This window comes from Alligator sinensis, unplaced genomic scaffold (genome assembly GCF_000455745.1).
Source record: "Alligator sinensis unplaced genomic scaffold, ASM45574v1 scaffold327_1, whole genome shotgun sequence".
In the NCBI taxonomy this organism is placed as follows: domain Eukaryota; kingdom Metazoa; phylum Chordata; order Crocodylia; family Alligatoridae; genus Alligator; species Alligator sinensis.
The window spans coordinates 1,224,634-1,234,193 of record NW_005842379.1 but is presented as its reverse complement, the minus strand read 5'-3'; the positions used below and the strand labels follow the sequence as shown (position 1 = coordinate 1,234,193).

The following is a 9,560-nucleotide window of genomic DNA, read 5'->3' as shown; positions in this document are numbered from 1 at the left end:
ATGTTCTCCTTCTTCAGGCTGGGCTGTCCTTGTGGGTGCCACATGGTTTGGTGGTCCACGGCTTCCCCTGCCCTCATCATCCCCTCCCCCCAACGAGCCTAGTTTAAAGCCTGCCGGAGGAGATCCACCAACCTAGAAGAGAACACACGCTTACCTTTGGGGGACAGATGAAGCCCATCCCAACTGAGCATGTCTCTCGTCATGATGTGCGGGTCATTGTCAAGGAGGCCGAAGCCTGCCTTGAGACACCATTGCCGAAGCCGCCAGTTGGTCTCTCTAATGCAATTCTCGTGTCGTCTTCCACGTCCACTCACTGGCAGGACAGAAGGGAATACCACCTGTGCACCTCTTTCTTTCAGCATGCCGCCCAGAGCATGGTAGTCCATCATCAGGTGATCGGGGCTTCTCTCTGGAGTACTGTGTTCAGTTTTGGGCCCTCCACGACCAAAAGGATGTGGACAAATTGGAGAGAGTCCAGCAGAGGTCAATGAAAATGGTTGGGGGCTGGGGGTCATGACTTATGAGGAGAAACTAAGGGAAGTGAGCTTATTTAGTTTGTAGAAGAGAAGACTGAAGGGGGGATTTGATAGCAGCCTTTAACTACCTGAAGGTTGGTTCCAGAGAGGATGGAGCTAGACTGTTCTCAGTGGTGGCAGATGACAGAACAAGGAGCAATGCTCTCAAGTTGCAGCAAGGGAGGTTTCGGTTGGATATTAGGAAAAATGTTCTCTCTAGGAGGATGGTAAAACACTGGAATCGGCCGCCCAGAGAGGTGGTAGAAGCTCTATCCTTGGAGGCTTTTAAGAGCTGGCTAGACTAAACTCTGCCTAGGATGATCTAGTTGTTGCTGGTCCTACTTTGAGCAGGGGATTGGACTAGATGCCCTCCTGAAGTCACTTCCAACCTTAATTTTCTATGATTCTATGATCCAATGAACCTAGTTCATTAATATCTAGGTGGTTCATAAAACCCTTACGTTCACAGCAAGTTGCCTACTTAAGAATGAGATGCTCAGGCAGGATTTTTCAAATGTGAGCCTGTGCTTGGGTCACTTGTGATGCACATGCAAAACTCAGGCTGTTTTTACATGGGAGGGTGACGTGCACCTCCAGCCTTCTGAAACTGGGGTCTTTGCTTTTGTAAATAAAGTGAGCAAATGTGACTCCAGGTATATGCTGGGAATACAACTGATGTGTGAAAAGAGGCCAGTTTTTACAGAATCCCTTATCTGATTGTAATTGCAGTAATATCAGTCTTTCTAGGGACACTGTTAAGTTGAAATCTATCTAGTTCCAAAAGATTACTTAAAACAGCGTCAGTTCATACACTTCTCTTGCTCTCTCTTGCTCTTTCCCCTGCCCCAATTTATTTCTGTTTTTCTGTACCATTTGACTGTCAAAAAGTTCCCCTACACCGTTGCCTTTCCATCATTTGGGAAACTATGCATATAGTCTGTGCAAACTATAAAAATTGCAGAGGTCATGTAAGTAAAGGCAAAGTGCTGTGAAATGCACATAGTGACCACAATTCACGGAAAAAAAAAGATTTCCCTTCCCCCATTCCCCCTTGTCCGCCACCACTTCTAATCATTCACCTGTGATCTTAGGTGACTTACAGCGCTAAGTAAAAGTTTTTTCTTACAAGTGTGTCCTTAAACAGAATATGTCTTTTAATATATTCAGTTACCATAACTGGTGTTTGAAAAATAATTAGCATGCTCACAGTAAACCAGACACATTGGGAGATTTTATTCATTTGGGAAGTCATTAATGTGTTTCTAGGCCTATACCATAGCCAGTATTTCTTCCCATACAAAACTTAAGGTACTGTACTTGTAACAGTTCTTAAATTAAAAATAAATGCATTTCATGCTCCTGACTACACTTTGTATTGTTTTTCATGTATTGCACCTGTATCTATCCTCTGCTTAGCCACTGTTCCCCTTTTCCTAGTGTCCACAAAAACTGTTACATTCAGACTGACTGTACAGTGTAAAGCAGTTGATCCTAATTTGAATTCCTTTCCCTCTGTTCCTAGCCATAACCATTCAGAAATACACTTGGGGAGACAGACATATAAAAACCCTAAAACGTATGACTAAATCTTGAAGTAGGTCTTATGAATCAAAATCTAATCTCAGAAATGAACCTCAGCATTCTGATTTATAACACTTTTTGCCGTACACCTCCATGAAACACTCTCTGAAAATGTTGAATTCTATAGGTCAGTGCTAGAAAAAATCCTACCAGCAGATGCTCATTTTAGTTTGTACTGCTGGCCTTTAAATTAATTGCTTCCATATACAGTATTTCACTGCATACTGCTAGCACTTAAGAATCTCTTCTCTAAACTTGAAATTAGCAAAGTAAATTACATTATTTCCGGATTTAACAACCTGTCTCCAAGAGCCTGCAGAACAAAAAAACCTCCCTGAAGAAAATTCTAACTTTGAGTTTAAGTGAAATTCTCCTTCAAACTACATTGTCTGGGTCAGTCTTATTTATTTATTTTACAATTTCTCTTAGACCTGGTTCTTGTTTGATCCACAGATCTGAGCAAACCTGAGGCTTGGGGGAGTTCAGATTTATTTCTGAACTCTGAAGCTCAGCTCTGGTTCCCTCTCCGCCCCACCCAAAATGTCAGATATGTTTTCACCTCCTCCTTCTCGTTTCCTTTTCCCACTCTCTCCCTTCCTACTTACTATAAAGTCACTGAATGATAAGCTGTGGGAAGTGTTGATTCCCAGGATAAGAACAAGTGGAATGGCATTTTGTCCATTTCCCGTAAATTCAGTGTGCTGTATTACCAGTTAGAACAAACTGGTGGTCATAAAGGCTCTCTTCCCCAGCAGGCTAGAAAATAAAAAGCAAAAGTGCAGCCTTTGTTTTTTCTTATTAGAAGCACCGCAATAAGGGAAACATTTGGTCTTGCATATCCTTTGTTACTGGAAACAGATTAAAGGATAAACTCCTCTGGAATATCACAGTATCCTATATAGTTGTGGGACAGGCAGTTAGGTAAATCATCTGTTGGCTTGCAGGCTGAGCATGTTTGCTGACTTACCAACCAAAGAAACGCATATACAAAATGTTTTTCATAGGCTTTATAAGCTTTTGTGCTTATTATTTATGATTAATAATGTGCTTAGTGCTGAGAGGTGTGCTTAGCACTGTACAAAACAATGGTAAAAAAAGCAGTCTTTGGCCTGAAGAATTTAATAGCCTGAAAGATAATTCCAGGGAATATGTATTTAGAAAACGAGAGATGGGGATCATTTAGAGGTGCTGTGTTTTTCATTTTTCTTTTAACTCCCTTGCAATCAAGTTCAAAGTCAGTAAAATGGGGATGCTGATTTGTTTCTTCTTACCCTTTGTCCTGGCTTCTTATCTGGTAAGCTTTTTTAGGACATTGGCTGTATCTTACACGTTTGCACAGTGATACCTCAACCTCAGTCAGAGCCCCGAGATGATGTTGTAAAAATAATCTCTTTATGAGCATTTCAGAAAAACAATTTTGGAGGAAGATTTCGATGTAGATAGGCTACGGGCTTTTTGATCGGGTCCTTAATTAGGAGCGGAGTGATTAAGAAGGAAGAGAAAGGAAGAGGAAAAAATAAACTAAACAAAATGGTTGTACTGTAGCAGGGTGGAGGTGAGGAATATGATTAAAAAAGCCTCTGGCTTGTTACACTTTTTAAAAATTGAAATAAGTATACTGTTTGCATATAAATGGCCGTTTCTGTCTATCTCAAGTGCTACTCATTCACAGGAAAACTGTGGTGTTACATCTCATAGTAAACAACAACTGTATCCAGGACAGTACTCCCAAAGATCTGTGGAGTTTCAAATATAAAAAGGACTTATTTGTGAGACTTGCAGACATTTCAGATTACACGCTGGGACCCAGAGACAGAGAACTCATAGATACTGCTGACCATCCCTTAGGCAGATGGTATGAAGGAAGGAATGAAAATGTTTTTACCGCACATACAAGATGGGAGGTCGTGGAAAACTGAGGCAGAGCTGTTTGGATAACTGATTGGATATCTTTTTGTGTGATGGTGTTTTCTTTAATGTAACCCTTACCTTGGACTGGTTTTGTTTTGTGGCAAATGCAATGTTCTCTTTTTCAGAACACTGGCTTTGATTAAGCCTGATGCAGGACCCAGGATTGGAGAGCTAATTGATATCATTATTAATGCTGGGTTTACAATAACCAAGGCCAAAATGATGGTGCTTTCACGGTAAGGCTCTATGAACATTTACTGTAGCATTGGAATATTACTTTTTTATTTCACTGTACTTTCCTAGTTATTCCATGTTGTTCAGCATATTACATTGATACTACCGAGTAATAAAGAAAGCAGTAATCTGTTTCATAATGACATGTAAGTTCCTCAAACAGTGTAGAGACCTTAGAGTGTCTAGGTAATGAAAAAGTCCTGTGCAAATGTCATTGGGCTTACTGCGAGTGTGTAAATATATAATGTGTGCCTGAATAAAAATAGAGGTCATTCTTATAAATTCAGCACTCAGATGATGCTTGCTAGTAACACATTTCTTTCCCTTCACTTTTAATTACCCAGTTGCCTTATGCAAGCTTGATTGCTAATTATGGTACAATTGTCTCAAGTTGATTAATTTGTTGCCTTACAGTAAATCCAGTTTTGGTCTCTGCGCCTAGAACCAACCTTGCCATCTTCTGCAGCCTCTGTGGAAGTCCCTAGGGATAGCGCAGCCTGTGTGGCTCTGCTGAGGGCAAGGGCAGGGCTGACCTGTATGTGTCTTCTGCTCCCTTTGTATGAATGTCACTCGGATGCCTGACCACTGGTGGCCAGAGAAGGCTAGCTGGGGAAAGAACGGATTTGGTGCATCTACCACAAAGGGGTTTGCCAGGATCCTTTTATGGCTACTCCATTGTGGTTATGCCACACCTATCTACACAACATCTTTGAGCAGAAAAATCACCTTATCTTTAAATATGCCGTCTTTCCAAGAGTCCTACTCTAGGTCTTATGGTTCCCATATGCCACAAGGAGGTATTCCCCTATCTCAAAGTTTTTTGGCCCTCCTAGGTGGTGGTAGGATGGTACATGACTGCCTCTCTCTGTGATCACATGATGCTGTCTGCTACTGCACCTGACCCTACCATTGTAGTTTATAAATAGTCACGTATCTAATACAGAACCCCTCACCTCCACCCGAATCTACATCCAGGATTTCGGGTATCTTTGTGGGATCTTTTCTAGCCCTTCAGTCTGCTCTTAATAAATGCAAACTATTCTGTGGTTTGATGTTCCGTCATTTCACTCGCTTTGTCCTGAAGTAGTAGGCTCCTCCTTATTTCTGTGGGCGGATTTGTTCTATGATTGAAGGTTTGAGGTACATCTTTGTTTTGGATATGGCTTACTTTGAGGAAAAGAAATCCTAAAGGTTGAGATGAGATTTAAACTCCTTTTACTTTATAAGCGACTCCCTGCCTGTCTAGGGCTGTCAAAGAATTTTAAAAAATTAATTGCAATTAATTGAGATATTAAAAAAACTAGTTGTGTTAACTGCACAGTTAAAATTGCAATTAAAACAATAATAGAATTCTTCTTGTGCTTGCATAGCTTCCCCCAGCACTGGAAGGCACCCCCCTACACACACACGTACACATACCCTAGACAGTCCCCAAGCCCTGGCCCTCCAACCTCTGCTCCCCATCCAGCTGCCAAATCTGTTCCCAGGACCCTGCCTGGCTGTTTGCTGGCCACGTGTGTGTGCGGCCAGCAGCAGCAACAGGGGAGGGGCTGCTCTTCCCCCTAGCACCCAGAGCGCTTAATGCACGTTAAAAAAATTAACGCAAAAATGAATGAACACATTAATCATGCGTGTTAACTGTGATTAATTGACAGCCCTAATAATGACTAATCATTACCTAGTACCTCATTAGACTATAATATTTAATGGCTCAATATATAAATGGTGACTTGATAATATGGAGTTTTTATGGGGCCCTCTATGTTAATCCATGATATTACACCATAATTCTAATGGTGGCACTGAATTATTGTCACAAGCCGAGTGCCATGGTTCCCTGTACGCTTATTTGCCCCGAGTAGCATCGGCATCTGCTGCTTTCTTTAAAGGGGATTATTGCTGACATTTGCCTGGAAAACTCTGTTAACTTGATTCATACCACCTGTAAAAAAAAACAAACACATTGCTTAGGTATGAAAGAAAGGGCAGACGTGTGCTGTGAAAGGCCAGTTCCTCTGTCTCCTCAGTCAATCATGCCTCAGTCCAACCCACTATTCAAGATAAATCCTGCTTTCAGTTCTCTCTGAGTCCGACTCTGCTGAGACTAAATGCAAAAGGGAGTTAGATTTTGGACAGCCAGTCCCGTTTTGTAATTACTGCAATAGCAGTTTTCCTTGTCTAAGCTTTGGAACCAGGGATATGCGTGGTTTAACTGTTCACAAATATTTGTTCAGGTTTATAAATGATATTGCTTAAGACTGTCTTCATACCCTTTTGCAGTTCGCTTTCCATGAATATTTTAGTCAGTGCACTTACTGGAAGGAAGTTTTGCTGAAACAGTGGATTCTAAACACCTATTTTAGAATATTTGTGGAAAGTGGGTTTTATTTCATTTTAGAAAAAACCTTCAGTTCCCCCCCTTAGTAAGCAGAAATGTACCTTGTAGTCTGCATTTCCAATCAAAACAACTCAAAGTTTGAATGTCTGTTACTTTGTGAACTACAACCTACAGGTTAAAATTTCCTCAGCAAATAATTTTGACTAACACGGGAGAAAATTATGATCTGTTTACAGATACACGAAGAGTGATAGAAATGAACTTTTTCAAATATATGGGTCACTATGCAGAAATTATTCCTCTATTTTGAGTAAGGACTGCAATATTAGACTCGGGGACTGTGCTAGTGATTCTCAACAAGGGTGCCATGAGATCCTTTCAAAGGTGCTGTGCAATGTTAGCAGTATTAGGTGTGTAAACATGATTCACATGTAAACCTAGAGATTTCCGTAGTATTAAAACCCCCCTGATCTGTTGTGGTCTTTCTGAATTCTTTGCAACGGAAGTATTGTCCTATTATTTTTCTGTAGTCAAAACACAAAAGAGCTGGCATTTTTCTGAGGGGTGCCTCAAGTCTTAAAAAAGGTTGAGACACACTGGACTCATGTGTAAGTACAAGTGTCTGATTTGATCTTTCTTCTCCTTCCCCGTCTTTGTAGAGGGTAATTTACAGACAGGCGTGTTGTACACCGAAGAGAATTTGCTGGCTGATGTTAGAAATTATCATTTGTGAAGGCCAGGATAGTGCATTAGATCAAGAGCTGCTAGAAGTGAGTGAATTGTGGCGATACCCACACATATCAGAGAACAGTTTTTGTAAACAAATAGGACACTTCAGCCTTGTTTCCCCCCGTTGGTACTTGAGGCTTTTGTAACTGGCATTTGGCTTGCTGACCTTTCCTCACCGAGTAATCTTCACTGCAACTCTTTAACTTAATGGTGAGCTCTGCACCTAGGCCATGGGCTTGGAGCTACGCTGCTTCACCACGGCACTCTGTCTGTCTTCAGCTGCAGTCACTCTCCCTTTCCAGGAATTTGGATTTCTCTGCATCACAGCTTCATAATCGGATGCTCTCCAGGGTTCAGAACAAACCAACGCCCATTACAATTTAAAACCTAAACTTGTTAAATTGGATTTGGGATGTAGCAGAGCACTTTAACATCCCTTATGAATTTGGTAGCTACTCCATGTGAAGAAGTCCTAGTGGAATCAACTGGACTTGCATCATGCAGCAGTTACAGAGCATACACCTCAAAGCAAGGAGGGAAGGAGGTTGCTAGCTCTAGCTGATGCTGTTGTAAGAAAATCACTGGCTGGTAGAACTGAGGGCCACAGTACAGTCACTGCAGCTTGTAGAAACAACTAACTCCCTCAGGTACCACTGACAGTATTGACATAGTGGAACGGACCACAGCATGGGCTGCAAAGCTTGCCAAAGAAGCTGAGTAGATATTTAAGTGGCTAGCATATACTGACCTCCATATTGCTACAGTTACATCTCTAGTAGTACCTGAACCAGCTAGCCACTTCAGTTTGACATGCTGTTAGACTAGCTTATTTACTTTGTAAGCTTGGGAATTGCTTCAGTACAGTAGTGCAGACAGGTATAGAAACCCCATATGTGGCAATCAGTGTGTTCCCATAGGGAAAATGTAGGGCCATAGCAAGTTTCCAAGTGGAAAAGTAGTGGGGGAAAACACCTTAAATCCTCAACAGACTTACAGGCTTGGTGGTGCTACTCTAACTAGCACCATGTCCTAAAGGGACCTGGGGGTCATAACTGAGCATAAAATGAATATGAGCCACCAGTGTGATGCTACTGTTAGTAGAGCAAATAATCTGCTGGCATGCATCAACCGATGCATCTCAAGCAAAACCAAGGAAGTGATTCTCCCGCTCTACTCAGCATTGGTGAGGCTGCAGCTGGAGTACTGCATCCAGTTCTGGGTGCCACACTTCAACAAGGATGTGGAGAAGCCTGAGAGAGTCCAGTGAAGGGTCACTTGTATGATTAGAGGCCTGAAGAGCAAGTCATATGAGGAAAGGCTGACAGGTATGGGACTGTTGAGCCTAGAAAAGAGAAGATTTTTGAGGGGTGGGGGGGTGGCAGCTTACAAATATATCAGGGGTGAGCATCAGGGGCTAGGCAAACAACTATTCACCAAAATGCCCCAGGGGAAAACCAGGAGCAACAGTCATAAACTCATAGAAGAAGGTTTCAGACTGGATATTAGGAAAAAATTCTTCACAGTTCGTGTGACCAGACTCTGGAATAGACTCCCAGTGGGGCTGGTGCAGGCACCTACCCTGACATCTTCAAAAGGAGACTGGATGCACACCTTGCTGGGGTTATTTGACCCTAGCAGTCTTTCCTGCCCAGAGCAGGGGGGGTGGACCCAACGATCTCACAAGGTCCCTTCTAGCCCTAAACTTCTGTGAATCATCCTTTGCCTCATTTTCACCTCTTTTCTAGAATTGGGAGAGCAGTCTGACAAAAAAGGGGTTTGGGGAAGTAGTCCAGTTACAGTGAGAAAGTTATGGGCAGATTTGTAGCTTATCATCATGAATGTATTTCCAACCCGAGTCTCTAAAATAATAAACATTATGTAACCCAGGTGGCGGCCCAATAGTTGCCACCCCTGCCCAATATCAGGGCTGGTGTGTGTGCGGGCCAGGAGCGACCCGGGCCCTTTTCCGTGCTGCATGTGGGCTGTGGCCAGCAGCCCGGGCACGCTGGATCGGAGAGGGAGGGCGACGAGCTGGAATTAGGCACAGACGCTTAACGCTAGATTTAAAGATTGTTTACTTACACCAGAGATGGTCGTGGTGTAGGCTGGAAAACTTGCTTGAGTTGCGGTTACAGACACAGACAACACAAATGGTCACGTGGAGTTTGCTAGGCTCCACGGAACAGAGCTCCGGATGCTCTGGGTGAGCGCGCCACCAAAATCGGACTCGTAGATAAGTCTTATAAATTTTT

General features: G+C 42.5%; 1 protein-coding gene across 5 annotated transcripts in view; it reads left to right on the top strand.

The window, feature by feature from the left end:
- Positions 1-9,560, top strand: part of NME7 (NME/NM23 family member 7) — a 159,664-nt gene that overhangs the window by 61,138 nt on the left and 88,966 nt on the right. For all 5 annotated transcript variants that reach the window (XM_025210909.1, XM_006029448.2, XM_025210906.1 and 2 more), the window contains exon 4: positions 4,133-4,243. In XM_025210909.1, coding sequence (XP_025066694.1) covers positions 4,133-4,243 — 111 coding nt within the window. The remainder of the gene's footprint in view (positions 1-4,132; positions 4,244-9,560) is intronic.